At 34.0% G+C, this 26982-nt stretch overlaps 2 protein-coding genes across 4 annotated transcripts in view; one reads left to right on the plus strand and one right to left on the minus strand.

The window, feature by feature from the left end:
• Positions 1 to 82: 82 nt before the first annotated feature.
• Positions 83 to 8204, plus strand: LOC121418439 (dynein light chain 1, axonemal-like). Its single transcript, XM_041612313.1, has 9 exons — positions 83 to 220; positions 2363 to 2407; positions 2803 to 2936; positions 3362 to 3417; positions 3991 to 4046; positions 5083 to 5172; positions 5976 to 6066; positions 6641 to 6727; positions 7251 to 8204. Exons 1-9 carry the CDS (start codon positions 215 to 217, stop codon positions 7295 to 7297), a joined length of 612 nt encoding a protein of 203 aa, XP_041468247.1. The 5' UTR covers positions 83 to 214; the 3' UTR covers positions 7298 to 8204.
• A 4721-nt stretch (positions 8205 to 12925) lies between these two features.
• Positions 12926 to 26982, minus strand: part of LOC121418440 (transcriptional-regulating factor 1-like) — a 56575-nt gene continuing 42518 nt past the window's right edge. For 2 of the 3 annotated variants that reach the window (XM_041612314.1, XM_041612316.1), the window contains 5 exons: positions 26721 to 26809; positions 25130 to 25267; positions 21114 to 21305; positions 20197 to 20561; positions 12926 to 19199 (listed from right to left, as the gene is read on the minus strand). In XM_041612314.1, the coding sequence (XP_041468248.1) occupies positions 18935 to 19199; positions 20197 to 20561; positions 21114 to 21305; positions 25130 to 25267; positions 26721 to 26809 (1049 nt within the window). In that variant the 3' untranslated portion in view covers positions 12926 to 18934. The remainder of the gene's footprint in view (positions 19200 to 20196; positions 20562 to 21113; positions 21306 to 25129; positions 25268 to 26720; positions 26810 to 26982) is intronic. The other variant, XM_041612315.1, reaches the window with a different exon arrangement.

A 26982-nucleotide genomic window follows, 5' to 3' on the forward strand; every position in this document is an offset into this window, starting at 1 on the left:
TTTTGTAGACATAACATTCGTCAAAATTTTTCCCAATATCGATAAAATTATACAAATAATAAAAAAACTTGAACGAGAGTCGTAATCTTCATTTCGTTTCTATGGACACCCACCACTGTCGGTGTGTCGAGTTGCCGTAGATTTTTCTGCTATTTTGAAGACTTCTTCTTCACAAATTTATTCCTCCCTTGATTAATTAAGCTTGTTGCAAGAAATGGCCGTAAGTTTTTTTCCTCATGACACTAATTTATTGAAAATTAACGATGATTCTTTAATTAAAGGGTGATATAAAGCCGAGACGAGTGGTGAGTTGCTGAGTAATGTGACTCGGTGAATGTCGGGGAGCCCTTGCCTTGGCCTTGCTCCGTTGTGCCGAAGTCGCTGGGAGCTCAGGGGGCAACTCGGTTAGGTGGCGGTGGTAAGATTCGCGGGGGTAACCGTGGAAAATGGCCACTTCTAGTTCTACACTCATTCAATGAACATTGATTTTTTTCATTCATTGTCTAGTCCAGCCTGGAGGTCCTAACAACAGTCTTTCAAGTTCTTTTCCATGAAAAAAGAAGATAAAAATTAATAAGCATCCAGTAAAAAGCAAAAATATTGTCTGACTTGAATTGAACATGAAACTTAAAGTACGGTGTGTTGATGCCGATGGTATTCTGAGGACATTTTTCTTTAAAAAATAAAAACATTTTATTTTATCTCTTTAAATGAAGTTTGTATTCTGAGGACATTTTTCTTTAAAAAATATTTTACTTTGTCTTTATCTCTTATCATTTATCTTAAAATTAAATTTGTATTCTGAGATGACATTTTAATTTTTATCTGTCTGATAAAATTTGCTCTTGTGAGAAGTGTATATAAATTAAAGATGAAACATGATAGAGCAGTGCCTGTGCAGACTTTCTGTACAATTGTGCTCATTCAGCAGGTACACTGAGAAAGGTTCAATAATACACAGAAAATGCTCACTGCCAAACTTCATTAAACCATGGCAACAACCATGATATAGATCGAATGCCCTTTCAGTTTGCCAAAATGAACATTTATTTTTATACATATCTCATTGAATGTGTTGAATTGAGTGCAATAATACACAAAATCTGCATTGTCCCTGGTTTTATCCCATTACTTATAGTATAACATTTTATTCTTTTACATGTACTTAAAGCTGTAGAACCTGGGGCCCCGTAACTTTGACATAATGACAACTACCATGGCAACCTTGATTTTGATTGGCTGCTGAGCCCTGTTGCCATGGTAGTTGCCATAATTGCAAAGTTACAACAGTTGCAAGTCCTTTGTGAAATGGGCCCCAGGTGTTCTTATTCCTAGCAAAACTGCTAAGAACTGCCACATAAGTAATTTCAGGTTTATTGTACCAGAAACCTCCCACTTGATTGTACTAAAAGAAATAATACAAATAAATTTGAAACTTTTTCCCAATAAGTCACAGCTTTGCAAAAATGCTTCAAAAAAGTAAAAAAAAAAAAAAAAAAGAGCTCCAACCATGGCTCAAATAACAAATGTGGTTTATTAAACAAATTTTTAAAAAATGTAGTTTTCTTTAACACATGATTTTATGTCCTTGGCTGGAAAATCAAGAAAGTTTTTCTTTGGAGAATGTGAGTCTCTGAGTCATGGAATGCTTCCAAAGAAACTGATCCTCATTTAATGTTTGAATACGACAAACTTTGCAGTATTAGCTGTACCAAGCCCAAACCAGTAAATACCTTACATGAGAGGACACAAATAAAAACCCCAACATCTACATCATGACTGAATATTCTATATAAATTCTTATTTTAACTGGATTTTATTATGAAATAGATTAGAAGTTCATAATTTTAGTTGGGAAATGATTTCAGTGTAAGTGTTATATTTTTGGTGTTTTCACTTTGTTTGAGACATTTTTGTTTAAAAAAATTACAAATTGCATGAGACATAGCCAGAAAAGTTGTGACAATTTTCTGCCACTTTTAGCCAAGTTTTTGTGTAATGTGTAACATATGGTCACTGGACCCCAACAAGAATTGCCTTTTTTTCTATAAAATTGTAAATTTTCACTTTCAGGCTTGGACTATTTTTAGAATAAGGTATTCACTTTCAAATGAGGTCGCATTTATAGAAATTTAAAACCAGGATCAACTGTTGCTTATTTTTTAATAATAAAAAAATCAGTAAGTTTATATTCCCATTGAAAACCAAGAAACTGGCCAAGTATGAGTAGTTGAGGACTCGAGATGGCGCTATTGGTTCGTATCTGCCTAAATGCCTTTAAATATCCATTATATGATAATTTTTTACCCTCACTCTTGCTTTCTCATTTTCTCTCTCTTTTTTGCCATCTTTCGTGTTACAGGGAGGAACAAAAGGCACCACAATTAAAGAAGCCCTTGCAAGATGGGTAAGTTTTTGTTAAAAAAATATTGCGGATGTCTGAGCTATCTGTATCAACTACACTATGGTCTACAGTTCTTTAAACTATTTTTAATCCATTCTTTTTTTCCTAATTTGCAAGAGAACTATGTTATTTGTAACTGAAATTGAATAGATTTTATGACTTCAGCAATAGCAAGGTTATTACCTCGCACTTGTGATGCATCAAGCCTTGGAAAGCGGCACATGCAAGCCTCTATGAAAAAAATGAAAGCAAATTAAAATATTTGGACAACCATGATATCAATTAATAAAATGGTATGTGTATTATTTCAGATGTGTACTGAATTCAATTAACCTACTTTGAAATTTATTCCGGTAACACAAGTGTGTTCTGTTTTTCTTCGTGTATGTCATATGCAGGAGGCAAGGGAACAAGAGGCAAGTCAGTCCCAAGAAAAAATAAAAGCCAGTGATGCTAAGTGTGTCAAACTCCTCTTCCAGATCCCACCCATTGATAAAATGGATGCATCCCTTTCAACTCTTAGCAACTGCACGTAAGTTATTATTTGTGTTATATTTCATCATTAATGCTAATTATTATGCAGGTTACTTCTGTATCTAAAATAATTAAGCATGCATTATTTGGCATACATGTAATTGCTGGTGAATGGTGTCATTTCTAGTAGTCTGTGGGAATCATGAGTATATATTTTGACAATTCGAAGATGGATATAATGATAAGAAATAAACTTAAATCTACTATCTAGACAAACTGATTTGTTTTTTTAACATTCTAGATTCCACACAAAACTCAATTGACATTTACTTCCCCCACTTCAAATATGAGTCAAAGTAGTAGAACAAGAGGTTAGTTGTTTTTCATATCTGCACTTCATGAACATCAAACACATGATATAGTGAAATGGAGCAATAATTGTTGAATTTCATAATATTGACCTTTCGTCTTTTTTTTCTACAGGCAATTGTCCCTTTCAACAAATGTGATTGAAAAGATCGCAAACCTGAATGGCTTAAGTGAGTAAAGAATAAATATTTTGTAATTTTGTGTGTCGATATTCAAATATGCTGACACAAATGACAAGATTTATATATTCAGAATTCTATAAATATAGATCACAGATGATACAGTATATCAGGCAAATGTACCATACGGTAATATCATACCTTGCAAAACGAGGCCGTTTTGACACAAATCTGAGCTTTGTATCTGTTGTGCAATCTTTAGTCATAGCCACAGGGGCAGATAAATAGATGAAGTTGTGATAAGCAAAATTGGCCGAGGGGGAGGGGATGGTGATACAAAGGATCATCCCCTCCGGAGCTCTCGCATCTATGCCAGTGCTCACAGCATTACATAGTTTTGCCAAATAGCATGTTCATCTCCACGCCTCTTTTTTTGAGCAACAAAATAGCTTAAAAACAGGAGGGGGAAAAATCTACAATTTCTGCAATTTTATTTATAACTTTGACTTGGGAAAATTTATACTGATTAGAAGGCAGTTTAACATCTAAAGTTGACTGTATTTGAGTAGTCAACATTTAGTACCATACTTAGTTTTTAAATTTATATTTTTAATTCCTTTCTAGAAAACCTGAAGATTCTATCACTTGGCAGGAATCTTATAAAGAACCTCAATGGCTTGGTAAGTTTGATGTTATAATGGTCTACTAACTGTCAGGGTGTAAAATTCTTTAGAGTTTTCCCCCCTTTCTTTCTGTTTTTGTAGTAAGTTATGATTTCAAACATTTAGTTAATATTAGTCTTCAATTTCTCAAATACAAATAAAAGTAATTGATGAATTTATATAAAATGCCCCCAAGTCATTAGATATGAGATACTGAGTGTTATCCAAATTAGTCATACTTGGCTTATCAACATTTATTCTTCAACGGTTGATTTTAAGATGAAGTTCATTCGATGATAAGCTGATTTTACATCACTAACGAACACCTCCTCTTTATGCATGTAATATAGAGTGAACAAATTTTCTCAAAAAAATTGAAAGTGATTTCATTTGGAAATGTATATATCCTCAGACACAAAATACTTGTATTCATCATATTCCATTTTTTCAATCTCAATCTTTATTTCTTTCCAATTTCATACTTACATTTACATTAGAAAATACATATATGAAATAGTAAAAGTAGCATGAGTATACTATAGGACATGAACATCAAAAAGACATCTAGAGCATGAGAAGAAAGAAAATAGTTTAGACTGAACAGCTTTGACATTGGATAGAGGGGAGCAAGATTAAAAACAGGGTTGGGGCTTGTATGTTTTATGCCCACCTCAATTAATGGTGATTGAGTACATTGATTATTTTGCTGTGATCATAAATTTGTATAATTGTATTACACATAAATATACACATAAAAACACATAGATACGTAAATATGTAAAACAAAACAAACACGGGTATAACTCAAGAAGAAGGGAAAAATATATATATTACAAATTGGGACTTGTGGAATATGGGGGAGCTGCTCACAAATAATGCCACAAATTGAAATCTTTTAACTTCCTATCTCTCTTATTCTTCATGGTTTTTCATCAAACCTTCACCAATTTCCCAATTTAAAAAAAATGTTTTTATTAAAATCAACTCATGAGTGAAATCTTCAGAGTAAAATTCCTCTTTAATTAGTAAAAAGTATTTTGTTTCCATGCCACAGGAAGCAGTATCAGACACATTAGAAGAGCTGTGGATCTCCTATAATTATATTGAGAAACTGAAAGGCATTCAAGTACTTAAGAAACTCAAAGTAAGTGTTTAGAATTAATTTAGTCACAGTTGCATGAAAGGGTAGTCAAAAGTGACCCAAATTTCCACCAGTTCCACCGAGGACCAATTTCTTAATGAAAACTGGCATTATTACAAATACTGTGGAAACCTTGATTGTGATTAGCTGCTGAGCCTTGTTATTGTTATTATTTTTGTTATTATTATTGTTAACAAAATATATTGGGAAATTAGGAGCAATGAATACAAAAAGTGCTTTTAAAAAGAAAGTACATAATATACATTCTTACGATTGTTAGTAGTGTTAATGTTAGAAACATTGTTTTTAGCATCATATGAATGTTGCATATTATTATTAATACTGTCCCAGATCAATACACTCAAGATATGTTGGTTTGGAACCTATTTTTTGATATTATAATTATAATTTCTTACTTAAGATATTTTTAAGAAACTTTTAGATATGTTTATTCAATTTTAATATATAAATTATCAATCTTTGTAAGATATGAAATTTATAATTGTCAACCATTTTTATTTGTACATAATGCAACCTTATATATGGTTGCAACAAAGATTGAATTGAATTGATAGAAAATGTAGGTATGAAGCAGATTTTGTTTTTAAGTCAAATTATTGCTAATAATGGGGGGCATTATGGCCTCCTTAATATCTTGGCCATGGATTTAGGGTAAAGTGCCTATCTGGTGCCAGCTCAAAGTCAAACAACCGGTGCTGTTTCAACTCTTCTCTTCTTGCCCCCCCCCCATATTAGGATTTACTTTAAGTAGAATTTTTGTATTGATAATTTATTTTTCTCTTTAGGTGTTGTACATGTCGAATAATTCTGTCAAAGATTGGGGTGAATTTGATAAACTCAACCAGCTTCCTTGCCTCGTAGAGCTTGTGTTTGTAGGTGAGTTTTGAATGTGCAGTTGAAGAAATTCACTTACTATGCTGTTTGGTCTTATTTGGAGAGTATTTGTCTTTAACACAATGTACACTTGGTATGACATGAACATGAACTGATTTAATCCTTGAAAAGGGGGAACCGTTTATAGATGTTACATATTAAACTCCAAACTCTTCTTCAATCTTTTTTTCTGAGTTGGATGACCCATTATACAATGCAGAAAATTTCATCAAAATCGGATGTAATCATGACATTTCCACATCTCTCTTATTTCCCCCAAAAAACAGTTATATAGATGATTATGCAAATTAGAGCTGCAATGTCATAGTTTCACTATTTCTCTCGTACTTCATTTTATGAATATAGAATGTTTCAATTACTGAAGTTTTGACGAAAATGTTTGATTGCGGTTTTGATCTCAATTGATTGAGGTCTCGATCTCAATTGAACTCACTATTGGTTACAAGGGCTATTCCACATGTGCAGGAGAGGGGTCAAACTTGTGTCACATTATAATGAGGGGGGAAAAAACTGTTCTAAAATTAAAATAAACTTTTTGCTAAAATTTCCTCCTCAGGTAACCCACTGGAGGAGAATCATTCGCAAGTAGGAGACTATGTACCACTAGTCAGGAAGAAGTTACCGGGTCTAAAGAAGTTAGATGGTAAGTTGACATCTACAAAAATCTTCCTAGAGATTCTTTCAACAATCTCTGTTGCCTGGATTCAGATCTGGGTCCTGTTGGATGGCAAAGTTACCACTATAGTAACTTTGCCATCCAACTTGCATGGATTCCTTGATTCTGATTGGCTGTGGATCAGCTTACCATGGTAGTTACCACTGGATGGCAAAGTTACCATAATAGTAAAGTTTATGCAACAGGACCCTGCTTAATTTCCTTAATTGAGAAGCACCTGTGGTATCTGACTAGCGATTTTAACTGCGGAATAAAACGGGATTTTGTCGAATGTTTTTATCCTTTTCCTTCTATGAGACGCTCCCCATGTCTCCTCTTATATTGAAGTCACAACCTAACGAAAATTGGATGAACAAAAACTTACAACCGTGTATGTAATTTATTCTGTTGTAAATGAAGAGGCTTTTTGAGCCTGTTTTGTAAGTAGGGTTACTTTGTGATTTTATGAGTATATGTTGTACTTTCAAATTTTTCTCATTTATTTTTGTAGGTGAGCCCCTTGTTGATGATAATATGGAGCAAGATGAAGAAGACTGAAGGAATGAAAATTTCTGCAGATGAATATTCCTACAACCTTTGTCTATTTTTTTTTACATTTTGAATCCGTCCCATACCTTTGAAAGAACATTGTGAAAATAGGACTTATTTTCTCCCAATGCTTTTGGGCACCATCTTACAAATAGTTTTTCCGATCAACCTCAAGTTCATGTGGAAATAACAATAAGTTATATAATTAATAAGTTAAGTCATGTACTTATGGAAATCCATCAATGTCATAGTTTTTTTTGTTAGGAAATTTGCACGATGTCCTTTGAAAAAAAGTTAAGCTTACTGAATTGTCAAGAAAACAGCAAATGTATAAATATACATCATAACTAAAAATGTTTTGAAGAAACGTGTATTTTAGATGTTGATTTTTGCTGGCTTTCCATAGTTGTGGTTGGTGGGTTCAATCGTAACTCTTTGTAAGATTGGGCTCTGGTGTTATCAGTAAATCCATATTTAACATTTTCCCCATCAAATGATTGTGCCTTCTTTGAATATATATATTCTTTCCCTTTACTCTTGATTTACCCTTAATCTCCTTAAGCTGTACTTCATATCAATTGACCACTTAATATGTAGATTTCTTTTCTAGTTGTAAGGATACATGTACATGGCCTTACATTGACAGATTTAATTGAAATTTGATATACAGTATAGTAATTAATGTGTATGTTTGATTTGAGTTACCGGTATGTGTGCACCAAAATGAAAGAATGATTTTATAGAAAAAAATGAAAGAAAATTTATGTTTTTAGCATGGTGGCTCTATATGCCTGTCTCTGATCATTCCAAATTGCTTGTTATATTGAGCCCAATAATTGAAGGAGTTGCTTGCAATTTTCTGAGACAAAATGGACATTATTATTTATTCTTTTTTTTTTTGGGGGGGGGGCAGGAGAATAAATCAATCTCAACCCCTGTATATTTGTCCACTTTTAAGACCCATTTCTAATGTTGCCCTGTTAATGATCATTTTGAATTACCTCATAAATAATAATTACCCTAACTGTTTATAATGTAGTCCATATCCAATAGCATATCCAGCATTAACTATGACAAAGAAAATAATGTATGGGCCCATGCACAGGCATAATAGAGTCACTATTGTCCCCAGACAATTGGGTCCATGGAATGCTTCGTAGGATCTGATGCTGGCTGGACACACGCCTGATATCTTAATTCTGGAAATGGAATGGATGCCTGCATGGGGTCACTTTGCCTTGCTTTGAAAGTATGGACTTTCCTCTATTCTCTGTTTTCATAATTCAAGACATCTTAGCATTTATTGCAATACATAAAATGTTCATGTATCAGTTTAATGGGCATTGCAAGAAACTTGCGAACAATTGCAAGTCTATTTTTGGTCCCTAAATCAATCACATGTCTTGCAGTTAATTGCAAATTAGTGATTGATTCCTTATCTGTCCAGTTTGGGCAACATTTTTTCACCTTGACATTCAGAATATTTGTCGTAGGAGAGAATAAAATGTAACTTAGGTAGAACTATATTTACCAGAAATTATGGTTGCCTTTCAGCTTGTAAATAGTGAATGTATTTTATTCTCATGATTTCGTTATAATATATTAATCAAACTGCATAAGAATATTATGCATGCATAATGAATTCAATGTCAATATGTATTCATACTTGTATAATATGTAAATAAAATTGTACACTGTATTTGTAAAACTTTAATCATGATATGAGTGCTATTCCTTCTATGTGAACTGTTGTATTTAAAGATTAATGAAGAGTTGTAGTGAACACTGATTTCATGCGATAGTCTGTATAACCAAGGTTGTCACTACCGTGTGAGTAAAAAAAAAACCTTGACACCTCATCTCGCCTCACGGAGGCGCGATATCTCAGTCGGTAGAGCACGGGTTTCAGATTCCAATGACCCTTTTTGATTCCCACTTGGTGTGCTTGGGCCCTTTGGGAAGGCACTAATCCTCATTACCAGGTCCCTCGGAGAGGACCTTAAGCTGTCGGTCTTCTGGTTGCTTGCTTACAAGCATTCATGCTTTCTTAGCAATCAGGTAAAAATCTCCACCATTTACAATTCTCCAATTTAAGGGGAAAATATGTCATGAATACATAATTATTACGTATGGCTAGAAAGATGATCTTTTCCCAGATAATTTGATACCATATTCATGTTGTATGTCTTCACTCTTGGATTATCAGTAGGTATTCTTTGCATTGATGCAAATTTTGACTTGCGCCAAAGTAAGGCATGACTGCAATTAATGAATCCAGACACCAATGATGTCAAAATCCTACAGGAGTTGGTGAACGTATTTGCTAATCCATTTTTAATGAAATTAACTTGACAATTGATGCTAGAATGTGTTTATTAAACAATTATAATGTAAATTACTGAAAAAGTGTTTTGAAATGGATTTTAATGTAACCCTTGTAGGATTATGACATGACATCTGGTTATATTCATCGCAGTCATGCCTTAATTTGGCGCAAATCAAAATTTACAGCACTGCAAAGAATACCTCCTGATCGTCCAACGGTTAACTCTTAACATGCCACGCACACTAATAAACCCAATGCCACAGTGCTAATCCGATGCTAATCCCCTGTGCCAGCCACAAAACCCCCCTGTGTCACATTGATTTTGGGATCGCGAGTCGTATTCACTCCTTTCAATAGTCATGATTACAATTGCTTGTAACTCTCTAACGATTAGTTTATCCACAAAATATTGTGTAGTAAAGTTGTAGGAAATTTCATACTCCTTATAATGGTGTCCTCATTATATGGATTGGTTATTATCTTCACCGCTAAAATATGAGTTGTATCAAGTAGTTCCATTTTGTGGAGTGTTTTGTATGGATCAAAAAAACCTAGGTCTCTTCCCTCTCAGAGGCGGAGCCATATCTTGTAAAAAATGTAGAAATACTCGAAAAAGTCAAATGTAAACCGCGTAAGTTGATCTGTCAGAAAGCAGAGTTCGCACCTCACACAATAGTGCTAATTACGGTGTGCATGCGATGCGCAATACAATGCAAAACGGCGTAACAATGATTGTAATTCCGAATGTGCGCAGTCATGCACGAAGCAGGCGAGGGTAGGAAACAATGCAAGCACAAAGCAATCAATAGTAGGCGTGCGAGCACGAGTGTGGCATGTTATAGTAGGATACGTAGTGTGCACGAAGCACTCAATGAGTTAAGACATACCACATAAATATGGGATCAAATTGTTTGGGAGAACAATACTCTTTCAGGACATATATAATAACTATGTGTTTATGACATTTTTTTCCATAAATTGGGGATTTTTGAGGTGTCATTTTTTTTTACTCACACTGTACATCATTGTACATGTAGATATAGATATGAGTAGTTACATAAACCTCTCTTTGTAAAATCCCTGAATTCTAAGCTGAAAAACAATAACACTGAAGATCGTCAACACAAGTGGGGGACAGTTTATTATTATTGCTTGGATAAAGACCCGACATTTTGCTGGAATTGGATGCTTGTCTTGCTTATTTCTCACCAATTACACATTTCCTTCCAATACTATCCCTTTGCACATATCATTTTATTTATAAATACAGACTTTTTGTATGGTCATTTCATAGGATTTGGTATGTACTCATTTTGGAATCGTTACCTAAAATGGCATTTATCTATGAGGTGCTTTATATCTAAAATTTAAAAAAAAATTGAAATAGCTCCAAGTGCAAATACTATATTAGGGCATTTTCACGGTAACTGACGTTACATGGCACAATTTTATACACTTTTCATTGTGTGTATGATTATTTCTAAAAGAACAAATGATGGGAGTTTGCTTTTAAGCACATTCCCATCATTTGTTGTATAAGAGATAATCATACACACAATGAAGTGTTTAAAATTGTGCCATGTAACATCAGTTACCGTGAAAATGCCCTAGAATAGCTTTACAATCATGTCTTTTACTCCATGTTCCAAGTAAGATGTCCCTCTCAAAGTTAATAAAAAGCCTATATAATTCTGTAGTTCCTGAGAAAATTTCAAAGGTATTGAGCTGCAATTTTTAATACCCTGGCTCTTTGGTAACAGTTCTATTTGACCCATTCTAAGTTTGAGCCTTGCACAATTAACACATTCATACCTTATCCATTGTATCACTTATGTTGTGATAAGTTTTGGGTTTCTCTCAATAATATTTAGACTCTGAATTCAAAACCAATGTAACTTTCACAGAAGTTATATCAATTGGACCTTTAAACTCTTCAAATTATTTCTAAAATAAATACTGATTTCAAACTGAACAGCTATAATTTTTTTTACCTACTATACACACACAAAGGGGAAGGGCAGTAGAATGGAAATATACAATTTTTCATTTTCTTTGATGAGAAAGTTCTGTTTATGATACATATATGGCATGAATATTATGCACAAAACTGGTAGGGAGCAAAAACATTTAAATGGGATGTAATACCTTTAAAATGCCAAGACTCCCCAAGAGATTACAATTGCTTCTCTCATAGCTAGGATATCTGAACATATTGTGTATTTTTACTCTTAAAAATTGTCCTATTCGCAATAGATTTTTTTCTTCAAACTAGTATATGTACAGGATTTTTTCATGGGGGGGGGGGTAATTGGGGTTGGGCGGAAGAATTCCTTAATGTGACTTTCTCAATAAAATAACAGAAGTTAAAACAGTTTTACGCCCTAGATATTTCTTGTTCGGATACCCTTCTTCTCTTTCATTCCCTCCTCTTTCTTTCAATACTTAAATAAATCACATGGGGTGACGGTAGTAACACAATTAGCTGCATTGAGCATTGGGTAAATGAAAGCTGCTTGGTCCCACTCCTTCCTTACACCCCCCCTGGCTTGTCTAATGTCTTTCAAACTTATAATTTTGTGTTTATTTTTTCCTCTTCACATAAATTAATCTAAAACAAAAGGTTTGGATTTCCCCTTTGGTCTTTTCCTAGAAAATATGAAGAATGACGACGAACAAAGTCTGCAAATAATACTTTTTTTCACTCACAATCCAAAAAATGCAATTAAAACCTCTCACACATCCAAAGAGAAATGATAAAATAAAAACACACACAAATTACAATGTATTGAAATAAGATTTATTTATTTCAATTTTAAAATGATAATACACATTTCTCATACATAACTGCTTTGCTTTCATTAAAATACACAAATATATATCAAGGTACAAATATAACAGAAATGATAAAAGCAAATAAACAGTCGCATATGCACTGTTGCGATTTGATTGACATTCACTTTTAAAAAGTTCATAGAAAGTGGTAGCAAAATGGGGTTTCTTTGTATGAGATTCTCAATATTTACTTTTTGTAAAAAGTAGAAAATAATCCATCCCTGGTAAAATGGCAACAAAAAAAATCACAATTACAACAAATCAATGGAAAAAGGCAGTTGATGGTATTTACATAATAGTAGTCTTGTAAAAATGCCTATTGTAAAATCTGATTCATCTCATTATTAAACTATCTTCTTCTTGAAAGAAAAGTAATACAATAAAGAATCTGCCAAGTGTTATAAATACTACATGGGATAACCCCTCTAAAGTCATGCTAATAAATTTGGGAAGCATAATAAATTTGTTTTGTTCGATGGAGAAATTCCATATCAGCTATTAAATCATATTGAAGTTTGGTGAAAGCATTTTTTTTCATGATTATTAAGATTGCATAGAGATATCTCATACGCATGGTAAAGTGACATCACAAGTTAAAGTTCACTACCACTTAATGACCTATGTTTCCTAATCAACACAAATTCAATAGGATAGGGACCATCATGTAATTACAAGGCATTCGTGAAAATGATGCCTACATGAATTAAGAATGCAAGCACAAAACAGATATCCACTCCGTTAAAGTAACTAATTGCAAATAAAACAAAGTCATATGGATATTGATTTACAATTAGGTGGCTATTGCAACAATGTTCATGATTACTACACATTTCACAACCACCTTATAAAATGCAAGAAAATTTGTGGATGAAAATTTGGCACTTATTAAATTCAAAAATAAATTCATTAAAAACAAAAACAAATTCATTAAAAAGGGCTTCATTTATACTGTAGTAAATAAGGGCACTGCAATTATTAATCTGAATATGCTTCGTTAATGTAGAAATGAATAGCATTCACAAGAATATTCAGCAAATTTTAAAATAAATCCATCCATACAGTCATAGCTTGCTTGCTATTTGAAAATTTAAAATAACAAAACTTTAAATCAATTAATTTTTGAAATGATGCTTTGGCTAAAAGAACAAAGGAACAAAGGGTGCCACTCAGAAAACACAAAAATTAGGTGGAATAAAATCATAGCGACGGGAAGTTTAGAGCGTTTTACCAAACAGTATAAATATGTTTTTTGTAATTAGAAAATATAGTTTGTTTCTATGGTTATGGGGATTAGATTACATCTAGCAAGTCCTTGCCACCTTTTCTGTTAAGAAAACAGATTACAGAAGAAAACTTATTAGAGATGGAATCCATGTAACTCCTACACCATGTAACGTTAACGAGATACAATAAATTGTTACAGTTGAATGTATCTCAAGTCTATGGCAAACTACATACAAAAGTTAAGATTGATATTTGTAAAAATTCATTACATCTTTTTATGTCACACCACATTGTTTTGCACTTAAATATTTGGAATTTAGGAGGCGCCAATTATCTCATTGCCTATTCAATAGTGCACCATATATTACCCCAGCTTTAGCTCAAGCTGCTGAAGGCGCTTGATGCATTAAAAAAATTAATCCTGCCAGGTAACCATTCGAACCCACAACCCTCCGATTGTAAGCCGAGGGTCGCAACCACTAGACCACGACACCCCCACCCAGACCACTTTGTATCTTTTGTTTATAAAGAACATTATTTATTTTATTTTCATTATTCCTTCATAAGGCCTTAGGAGAGGGTTGCTATAAAATGAAGAGAAACTATGAAACTGCCTATATATATTTATTATCAGTGATGCTTGGACAATGAACATAATCATACAAGTGAGAATTACATCAATCAAAATACATTTAGACATACACATGGAGTCCTATACGTTCACTTCTGAAAAAAATATTTCAAGACACTTCTTACAATAATATTTCATAAAATATACTCATTCATAGCATTAAAATTTCTTCTCTGTGTAGACTCTGTAGACAATTTTGACAAAACAAGATTGCATTTTCTTTCTTTTTTTCTCTCTATTACTTTGTACATCGATAAAACGTGTTGTGCTTTAATTCGATACCAACATCGGCTGTGCTGTTTTGATACTAGTACTTAATAGTCAACACAGACACAGCATAAAGCACATGAAATATCTAGTAGATTCTAAAAGCATAATTGTTCTCTCCACAAACACATATTTCAATAGAAAAATAAGAAAAGCCATTCCATAAATGATATCTTAGATCATATATTTCAAAATTTATGTAAAAATAAAAAAGAATAAGAACAGTATCACATTCCGCACGCTCCAACCCATGCCTCTCCAAAATTTTAAAGAACATTGTAATCCACACACTTAATTGGTCATTTAAATATTGCACAATACTACACATTGGTCAGCCAAAAAAAATCTCTCTCCACTTCCCAATGTTCATCCGATTCCACACGTTATACTAATAACTATCTATGTACAATTTACATGAAAACATAGGAATAAGAGTAAGTCAAAATAACACACACTCATGCTGTAAAATTTTCCATAGGCCACTTTCTGATAGTTCAATTTTTTATATATATATAGAAAATTTTGAACTGCAAAAGTGCACACATCTGTAGAGTTTAAAATAAATGTGATCTTGGTGACATGTTAATATCTGAAGCCACTTGTCATACATGTTTTGTGTATTTATAAAGATATTCCCATAACAATCATCAAAACCCTTCCTGACTCTCCTGCATACTGCATATACATATATATCTCCATCTTCCCTGAGCATGCCTTACATCATATCTCTGACTTTGCCTTCCTGAAATTAATTTGGAAAACAAAACATGTGAGAATAGATCTGTAGATTGAAAACAAACAACAAAACTTTTCAACATCCAATATTTTATTCTACTCCCCCATATCCCTATTCTTCTGTCAACAGAAAAAGAATACCGGTACGTAATTCATCGAGATTTGAGAATGTAGAAAGAAGCAAAAAATGAAAGGGAAAGAGTATAAATCATCTGTATTACAAAATGAATTTCAGTGAAATTAACAAAACTTAAAAATACTGGCACTCCAACTATTCCCATCACACTTTAGATCCTAGTGCAACTTATAAATATCATTACAGCCCCCCCCCCCTTCTGGAAAAAAAATATAAAAAAACCAATAAAATGAGGAAAATGGGGCATCTGTATAATTCAAGTGGTTCAGAATAGATAAACAAAAATAATCTTGAACATATTAACATGTTTTTTTTACAGTTTGCTCATATGTATACACCACATCTTGTAGTTTTTTGCTTGAACTGAAATAACGTTAGATTTGCAACATTACTTCTGTGAAATGTCTAACTGGTTAAAAAAAGATACTGTTATTCACATGTGCCGGACAAGGAGTAACTATTCTGCACATGCCCATAACAGAGTTTTTGCCACGATAACTGCACCATGAACTTATAGCTGTCAAATTAGAAGAAGTGACACTACTTTAATATCATTCATTGGTGCTCAACTCTGTGAAATTTTGTTCAGTCTGTCTACCATCTACGTTTCTATAAAATACCTCAAATTAAAATTTCATTTCAGAATCAGCAAAGAATGTTTTAAGTACAATGCCGTTGAGATTTTTAAAATTTGTCAGTGCTTTGTGACAACACCATGTTACATTTAAATAAGACACAAACAGTGCACTCAGTACTATTCACCATAGCCCAAGCATGTAAAAAGCTCTCAAAATAGGGAAATGGTATGTGAAAAGAAATCTGACACTTTGAATAGAAGAAAAATTAAGCAAAATCCTAATTGGCGATATAAGATATATGCTTTGAATTTGGCATGTTGTGAGCATGTGGAATTACTGATATTGTACATACACTATATATTGAATGAAAATATCTCACTTAATAGAAGTATACTATGCTTCTCCGTAAATATATTTCTTGTAGTGATTTATTATACCCTTAATCATGGATAATTCTCTTTCAAACAGGCACTTTCAATTATTTATATTTTTTTAGAGCAACTTTGATGCTTTCAGCTACTAGGATTGATATAGAAGTTGATATCTAAAAAAATGCAGGTTAAAACGAATTGAATCCAAGGCTGGTAGCTTGGATATACATGACCACTAGGGCCCCATAACATAGAGTTATGTGATCGATCGCAAGGTTGATTTTACGATCAACCATACACAACAATCAATGTAATCGTACGTAGAAATCAGCCTTTCAATTAATCACTAAACTTAATGTTAAAGAGCCCAGGACATCTCACTTTCGTGGACCTTGGACCTAGTCTATCACATAGTACCTGGACCCGTTGATTTATGATGATATTATTGGCTCTACAAGCAGATGGTCTACTTCTTGGATCGTCTAATATTGCATGAGCTTCAAACCTATTTGGTCTACTATCAATTGGTCTAATTGCCATTTGGTCTAACCGTCACTTGGGCTGAATGTAAATAATTGCCATAAATTTGATTAACAGCTCAGCTAATCATATAGACTTAGTGGTGTTAGACCAAGTGCATGATAGATGAAACGGGTGCAGCCCAACTGGGCCAAATGGCAATTAGTCCAAATGGTAAGTAGACAAGTTGGCTGTAAAAGAACGAGCTTTAGACCACATGGGACGAGACCGAATGAAAGGAAACAAAGTGGGTGTTGACCCTATTACTTTTTACATACAGTTTACTACTCACTGAATAAAGAGAGTTGAACAGCTAATCTTTCATCAGATATGAGAGTTATCTTCTTTCAACACAATCTCAGGCCTGCCAACATTTAAAAATGAAAGAAAGGGAGTCATGTTCGCACGCCGCAGATTTTTCTGCTCGATGTCAGTGTGTCTCCCTCACTTTCTTTTAATTAAGACATGTTTAGCATTCTTCTATTTTAACATTGAGAAATTTTTTAGTGCTGATAAACTGTATTACTCTTTACACCAAATACACACAACCATTGCAAACCACACAACTACATACATTGGCTGGTTTCAATGGAAAAAAAGGAGTGCTGCTCCTTTGGTTGATAACAAATCTTTAAAACGGGTAACTCCTGGGAGAAAAAAAGGGTTGTTGGCAGGCCTGCAATCTCGCTGTAAGGGGGCTTAATACTGATATGTGTAGCAAAATACTGTAAGACATTGTAATGGTTATAGAAAGTCATCCACATGACGACAGAAAACTTCAAAATTACATTGAAAATCTCTAAGAATGTTCTTGTAAAAATAACATTTTACAATCGAGATATTAGGATTTCAGCAGCTAAAAGTTGTCAGGGAAAATCACTTTTGATTAAATGATCCATGGGACTTGTCAAATTCGTGTACAAAAGTACTTTTTTACAATAATAGATTTATTAAATCAAATAAAGGTTGAAAAATTGGGATAGCTAAATTGATTTGAATTACCTTGAATAGCAATTGTTTCTATTATTGTCTCAGGGATTTTTTGTCCTTTTGATTCAAATAATTTTTTTATTGCAGTATTTTATTATTCATCATGAATACCGACATTCCCGAAAACCAACAGTACATGTTATCATTGGGAACTTTTAATTTGTTGAAAGAATGGAAGATATTTCACTTTTTGGGGGGATACTCAGAAAATTCCAGGCTGCCCCCATGCTATTGGACTCCAAATAGTCCATTATTTATGCCACAGCCTCCCAGTGTGGAAATTCAATTAAATTCAAATTCAATTCAATTTATTTATTTTGATAAACTCCTTTGGAGAAAACCTCCATGTTAGTTATCATTTCATAAACAAATTTTCTATTTCATTCCATTGCACTTAAATCTAGTTTGGCAAAGTCTTGGTCTATTATATTACTCAATCTACATACCCCATACCATCTCCATCAGGTTCAGTTAGTACTTTCACCAACATTTCTTTTGAAATTTAGTCAAATTACAAAACTTAGGATTCAGGATTATTATCTTTTTTTTAATCATTATTCTCTCTTCCTTACAGAATCTATTTCACCCATCTCAATAAGAATAAGGAGAAATATATTTCTTACAATTTTCATAGGGAAAGCAAAATTTAGTGATGAAATCCATACTGAATAGATGCCTACATGAAATTATATCATAAAAGTTCATTCTATTTGGCTGTGAATTCCCTTTAACTCCTTTCCTAATGCCGAGTGATTCCGACCAATACAAGTTCCAAGATTCAAAGACTGAAACAAACAGGAGGAAAACTATATTTTACACAGTATATCTTAATAGATCCTAATCTTCATGCCCAGTACACATGAAATTATGAGGAAACATTCTCATTTTTTCATCGAGTTTCATCACGTTAACAGCTGCTACAACACGAGACCTCCTGGTATCGAGTTAATTTCTTCACACACGTTCATCAAAATCCACTTCTAACATTCAGTCTGAATCTCCACCAACTCCTGTCATGTCCTTGAGCAAAGTCGACTTCAGTTCGACATGTCATCATCCTCTTCGTCCTCAGTGGACAACATCTCATCATCGTCTTCCATTCCGTCATCGTCCATGCCTTCTTCCTCATCGTCCTCCTCCTCCTCGTCCTCTTCACTACTGGAGCAACTCCTGCTGTCATGTTCCATGTAGTGGTTGAACATCTGCTGTTCCTTCCCTCCACCGTACCCCATCCGGTCCTTCTTATCAGCTGCATGATGGCTTCTCATGTGGACGTTCCGGCTCTTTACCTTGTCAAAAGTTCTGGGATCATGGCAAAGAATTAGAAAATTATAACACTAATCATAAACATCACTTGTGGTAACAAACTGAAAATAGTTTTGAACTGGGTCCAATAAGGTTACCACCCAGGTGATTGTACTTATTACAATTACAAAAATAAAAGCTTGAAAGTTAAGTACAACTTTAAGCATGACTGGAACAAGTTCCCCGCCACTACCATTCCACAGAGAGCAAGACCTCTGAAAGACTGCTGTAAGACCATGCAACTTCCTTGATCTTTCAAAGATCTCTGAGGTCTTTCACGATTCCTGATGGATCTTTCAGTGGTCTTCACCTTCTCCATGAGCTCCAAAACTTTCTGAAACAGTTTAACAGTCTTTCAGAGGTCTTACAGGAAATTGATCTTTTTATGGTCTTTCAGTGGTTTTTCAATAAACCTTCACAGTTCTTATCAGTCTTTCCATTATTTTTGCAGAGATCACTGTAAGACTTGTGAGAGATCATCGAAAGATCTTTGAAAGATCTTTGAAAGACCTGGCAAGTCCATGGAAAGAATTCTGAAAGATCCACTTGTTGCATGAAAGATCTCTATAGGACTAGTCTAAGCCCAATAAGACAAGAAGTACCAATCACTTTTTCAGAGTTCTTTGAGGGGTCTTTCTGAGCCATTCCACAGAGATGACAAATTAAAGTGATCTTGGAGACTGCTGTAAGATCTTGTCAATTTTTGGTCTTTGAAAGGTCTCCTTTTAAAGGCTCACCAGTCAAATGTTAAGTCGCTTGTAATGAACAGCTTTAAAAACACTGCCAGATTATGCAAAACATGTTAGATACAATTTTACCCCATTAAAGTCAAAGGATCCAGCCTTGGCAAAGTTACAATATATATTCATATATATATATATATATATATATATATATATATATATATATATCCTAAGTCCCAGCAGATTTTCTTTGATATGATTCAAAACATACATGTATGTACAAACGTTTGTAACCTAGGCTCTTGACTTACCTATGGCGCATCTTGCCGGGATATCTAGAATGGTGATCATCCTCACTGGTCATACCATCATCGTCATCATCGTCGCGTTCGTTCTCACTCAGCTCCCTCGATGATCCCTCATCACTCTCCTCTTCCTCCTCCTCATCCTCTTCTTCTTCGTTTGACATTTCATCCGATGACGTCTCAGGGGGCATCTGCTTCGTGTTCTGACCGACCCCGCCCCCTCCGCGGTACGAGGACGACGTTGATGAGGCAGAAGAGGAGGTGGTCGTTCTCGAATTGTTGGTTGAGGCGTTGGATGTAGCTGCGTTGGGTTTGTAGCTGCCCCCATGTACCCGTATATGTCCATTCAAAGCTTGCCGTGACTTGAAGGACTGTTGAATATCCATGGTGAAAAAGAAAGAAAACATTTGCTACTCAGTAAAAAAAAAATCAAAGTCAATGAGCTCTACCTAAGATTGTAGTGTTATCTTTGAGTAATGTCAACGTGCAATTGCTTTTAGAATATTTCAGCTAGCAATAACCATTCCTGTTGTATTTGAGAGTTGATGTTGAACAAAACTGATACCTTTGTAGCTTTCAACACAACAGTATTATGATCGTCCACTTCTAAATATATAAGCAAAAAGAAAATAACCATATCAACCTGCATATGGAACAACTCATATTCTGTTCCTTTCCAAAGAAAAGTTGTGTATATTTCCTGTAAAAGAACTATGACATTGATGGATTTTCTCATTGAGATTGATAGGATAAAACACAAGCAAGTATTTCAGAAAACAAAGAAATTTTCACAGAATAATTTACTCTCAGCCAATTAGATGCAAGGATTTTGGTAGCTTATAACGAATGATCAAACAAACAACTTTTTGTTTCTTGAAATGTTTCAAAGGTTTATCAATGAGATCAGAAAAGGGGCTACTCACCGCATCACAGTGTGGATAATTGCAGACAAATGATCCTTGCTGGGCAGCAGGTTTGTCCTCCTGATTAGTAGTAGAGGAAGGTTTCACACTATTATTGTTCTTGGGGTTAGACGACCCGCCCCTATAGTACTTATCATGCCGGTACTCTTTGAGAGGCACGTAATCTAGGAAGGTCTCACCGGGATATAGGTCCTGTGCGCGGAAGAGATTGGAAAGACAGAGGGGTGGGGGAGAAGAAAGGGGTCACCCCGTGAGGGAAAATGCATTGGTTAGTAAAGTGAAAATAGAAATGGCACCACAAAGAGAGTAGGATTGCACTTCAAAAGCTAATGAATAGTAAGCTCTGCATGAATTAATGAATATTCTACATATTTTAAATGCCACCGCACAATAATAGAATATTTTTAGAAATCACAATTTGGAACAATTGCAAGCATTTATTCTGGAGTAAAATTAAAATTTGTTACAAATTGTAGCCTTTCGTACTATTGCTGTGACATCATTGGGCTTCGATATTTAATTTTCTTTTAATCAACTAAGATTTGAATTTATTTATATAGGAGAAAACATGATCAGCATAGTTGATTTACATCATGGTCCCGAAACAACCAGTTTAAAAAATGAATCCAAAAATGATATCATTTATATATATAAAAATAATAACAAAAACATTGCAAAAACTAGTTTACATAACAAAATGACAATAGGAAGGGTGCTATTGTCATGGATTTGAATATAAGATATATATATATGATTATTTTGAACTTTGCAGAGTAAGATGTTTCATATCTTGAGATTTGGCACAAATGTTGCTATGTTGTTAGGCTTTATTCCAAAAGTGGGTTGCAAACCAATCATAGGTGTGCGGTGGCCTTAGTATGCAGTTCAAAGTTAATTTGCACAGCACACCTGATACATATTTGATTGCAATACATACATTTCTAAAGATATCATGAGTTTCACAAAAAAAATCATTTGGGTTTTATTAATAGGCACTATAATTCTTCCTTTGTGATCTATTAGACAAATATCTAATCTTAAGATCTTTTTTTCGTGTTGACTATTAAAGGCTGAAAGGACTATTGCACAAGTACTTCTAATAATGAACATTTGTCAAAAAAAACGTCATTTGAAATAGACATGCAAAATCGGATGACTCAATCAACGAATACTGCTCTAGTTTGAATTCACTGTTCAACCTACTTATCGTCTTATCCATTCATCATGACAACATATAAAATTCTATCCTAAAAATACAACAAAAAACTTGCATGATTGCGATAGCTTCAAGCATAACACACCTCAGACAATTCAATCACAGCACAATATACAATAAATGATCAGTAGCATAATAAATCCTATGCAAGGTCTAATTAACAACCACCATGGTGCTAACTACAATAAATAGATAAGCTTCTATGGTCAAAACATCATGAATGGATTGTTAAAGGCTTGCTGGAGAACTTGAATAATGCAAAACATTTCTAGCTTGCGCACAGTATATTAGCTCTCATATCCAATCTGATAAGTCAGAAAAATTCTTGGAACTGATTGGATTGACCAGGTTATCACCGATCCTTGGCACAGTCACGTGAACAAATATCTCAGTACCTCTGGCTTTATTCCGACTTGCATTCATACAGCCAACCATGAACAATGGAACGTTTCCTGACTTATTTACTGATTTTACAGATGCAATCAATCTACTTTCCGGGAGCAAGCCAGAAACGTATTTATACACATCATAAATATCAGCACTGCAATAAGGGAAATTCTCTTTATTTTCACAGCAAAAGCAGAAAAATTAGTGATTTTTTTCCACAGTAGAGTGCTCATGGATGGGAAATAACCAAGAGGGATATTGGGACTTATTGTACTGAATCAAACAAATATGATGCTCAGTTCTTATTTCAAACATAGTCATAAAATTATTTTTGGAACATCCCACTTTATTACAAAGAAATGAGGGCCATATTTCAAAAATCTGTTCTAACTCTAAATTTCATGAACTCCAACAAAATCTACTTCAATCAACAATTCTGTTTGAATGTTCAGGTTGTGGCAAAAATGATTGGATGATATATAAAGCAAAGTCAAGTCACATTCACAATTCTCTATCTTCGAAACATGAAGCACTACAAGTCATATGAGGTTTTCCATGTTATGACAATAACGTCATTCCATAGAATCACAAACATAATGGCCCGTATTCTGAAGTCAGGTTTAACTTAGACCATGGTCTAACTGTGCTAAAATTATGGGAAGCCAAAAGTTTCAAAATTTGTATTACGTTGCATGTTTCTTATATTTACTGTGCTCTTTCCTGATTCATCGATGGTGAAGACGATCATGTATTTATACTTCCTAGACAATTATGAATGATTTGAGAGCCAAATGAGCTGAAATATGATATCTCTACTGTAAGTGATTTATGTAACAATTGGCTATCCATACTTAACCACAACTTTGAACCTGAGTTTAAGTTAAACCCGACTTCAGAATACGGGCCATTATCTAATGATCTTGCACAAAATGGCTGTATTATACAAATATCACAATGGTGGCAAACAGTCTCCTCATTCCCTTTCTATGCAAAAGAAGATAGAAGGTTGAAACTTATGTCATAATTCTAAAATCAAACTTTTTTTTTCTGAGCTGTCCTCAAATTTTCAAAATTTCTAAAGAAAGTTTTAACACCCTGGCGACTATATAGATATTCATGGTGACAAATTGATACTCTATTTTACTAGAATCAGATCAATGCAGCTTAATAAACCGGATATGAGTATAAATAAGCCCCAATATAACAACTTTAGAAGTAAACAATGATATATATCATTTGTTTTCAAATTCACAGGTGGTTTTGACAATGTGGTTTGAAACCACACTTTATGCAGATTTCATGCATGAATTATGCTTTTCAGGGAAATTTAGCACATACCCTGAGAAATGGTCCAATAATGCATTGTTGCTATGATTAGAGATCAATGTTTTTATTGAAATGAATTGTGAGGATTCACCATTGCTCAAACCACAGCAATAAGGGTGAAATCAACACCATTTGACATAAGCGTGCATTCATATTGGTCCCTTTCTCAATATACACACTAAATTATGCCTCATTAATGCATGATGTAGACCACAAAGTGTGGTTTCAAACCATGGTTTCTAAACCCCCCTTTTAAATTTGGAATAGTGTGGTTTGGAAGTTCTTACATTACCTACCAGGCCGGTTTTCATAAAAGCTGTTCCAATCTATACATGACTTTGCAAACAGCTTTATACACGACTGGGCCCCGTCTTACAAAGAGTTACGATTGATCCAATCAATCGTGACTCTATGGAAATCCATCAGTGTCCTAATTTTTTCTACAGGATATGTGCACAATGTATTTGCAAACAAAGAGAAGCACAGTGGATTTTCAAGACAACAATGAATGCATGAATATACATCATAGATAGAAAATATTTTGAACAAACATGCATAATAGATGTCGACATTGCTGGCCGTCCATAGTTGCGATCAATCAGATCAATTGCAACTCTTTGTAAGATGGGGCCCCAATGACCCTTTCCTGTGTGCTAAATCTGATTCTCGATCACTTTTGTCCCATCAGCTTCCAAAGAAATCTTATTTTTGTAAATTAACATTCTCATTTTTAACATTCATCTTCATGGGAACTTTTGATAAGGAGTATGAGAAAGGCACTCCCATTATGTGGACTTGAAATAAGGCAAATTTGGGGAATCTCATTTAGAACAAGAAAGGTTCAGGGGGTTGTTGTTTCATAAAACTGTTTGTAAGTTAAGCACAGCTTTATGAATATCTGGAATGTGTTCCTAGATATTAAGTCAGCCACATAGGGATATACCATTTAGCAAAAGAACAGCTCATCAGTCATGCAGAAAACATGTATAACTTAAACCAGCTTTACGAAATGGTCCCAAGTTGAGCTGGGCGTAAAGTCATGCACAACGTAGGAACAGCTTTATGACACCACTCCCAGGATACTTACACATTCATTCTTGCGACTTTCTTCATTGGGGTTGGCTCCACTGTGATGGCAGTACTTCTGCATGTCGTGATTGTATGGATATAGTTTCTTCCACCAGTAGTAGTACTCCACGCAGTCTCGGACGGACTTCGAAGGGATCTGAAACAAAGGTGATTTGACCGTATGTTTACATACATGCTCCTGGGACCTGTAACACAAATCTTAGCAATCATCAGAGAGCATTCTTAACATTGATTGCATTGACTACAATGTGTAATCAATTGTAAAAATCAAGCATACAATTAATTGCCAACCTTTGTGTAACAGGACATTGGTTGGATTTATTCCCAGAATGCTCCAGTGGCTCAGCTACTGTCAGGGTAACAATATGATACCTTGTATCAAAAGCAATAGCACACATTTAGTAGCTGCGCTATTTAAATTGACCTATTATTATTACTATTACCATACTATGGTCAATGTGCATCACTTATATTTGATAACTTTTTTAATACTTAAGTGCTAGATATACATGTATATACAAACTCCTCAAAAAAAGTTTGGAGATTTCGCCATTAATTTCTCTCAATTCCCAATTTTACACAATGCATATTTGATATTCGAAAGTTCATTTAATTCTTTATAAATGATACCCTACATGAAATGATTATGGTTCATATGGAGGTGCAGTGCCTTGAAATGTTGAAATGAGGGGCAAGGTCAAAATTCAAAAGTTGCAAAATAACACAATATTGAAAGACACTGTTCTTTCTTTTTCTGTGGTGATTAGTGAGTTTCTCAGCGGTTTCTTTTGTTTTCACACATCTTAACATCGACATTAACATGGAATTAAACACCTCTGCACAAGCAAACACATAAAAACTAACTAAGAAACGTGCATAGGTATTTCAAACCATGACTCAAACCATGTTATCTCACAGATAACATGGCGCATGGAAACAAAAGAAACCGCTTAAAAACTCACTCATCACCACAGAAAAAAGAACAGTGACTTTCAATATTGTGTCATTTTGCAACTTTTGAATTTTGACCTTGCCCCTCATTTCAACATTTCAAGGCACCGCACCTCCATATGAACTATAATCATATCATGTAGGGTATCATTAAAAAAAAGAATCAAATGATCTATTCATTGGTATCAATCACACATTAATGACTAAAACCAAGGAGGGATTATTATTATTATTTATTTCGGCAATGAAAATTGAAAGAAATTGGTACAGTGTATACACATAATAAACATAACAGAGTATAGATTGAGCACCCACTGGACTGCCAGGGTCAAATAAAGTTAACTGAATAACTGTAGTCAATAAAGACCATTTGACCCTATCCAGTGGGTGCTTACATAAAACAGAACGGATAAAAGAGTGGGTATGAACAAGGATGTTTAAGATCAATTATAATAGAATAAAATAACATAGGTCTACTTAATAACACTTCATCTTATCAATCAAAGTCAGATTTCTAAAAAAAATTGAGGGGTTTATATATTTTGAACAATGTGGATGTTGTATCAAAAGATGTTTAAATATGTTGCCATAGATATTTGAGCACTGATTTTTTTTTGTCCATTCTGAACCAAACTTACCCCTTTTGCAATCTCATGAAAGTCTTTTCCCTTTGCCTTATACATGTCTCTAAAGAGCTTCCTTTCTGCGACTGTCCATTCTTCAGAAACTGTATACAACAAAGGACAAGTTTGAAGATATCAAATCAAATGACTTCAAAGTTAGTGAAGAATAACAACTTCATGTATATAATGACCTCTAAAACCTGCAAAATATACTTCATGGCCCTAAATGTGAGTTGTCACATACCTTTTTGGAAATGATTTATATGAAAACCTGAAC

The sequence above is a fragment of the Lytechinus variegatus genome, chromosome 7 (genome assembly GCF_018143015.1).
Source record: "Lytechinus variegatus isolate NC3 chromosome 7, Lvar_3.0, whole genome shotgun sequence".
Classification (NCBI taxonomy): Eukaryota; Metazoa; Echinodermata; class Echinoidea; order Temnopleuroida; family Toxopneustidae; genus Lytechinus; species Lytechinus variegatus.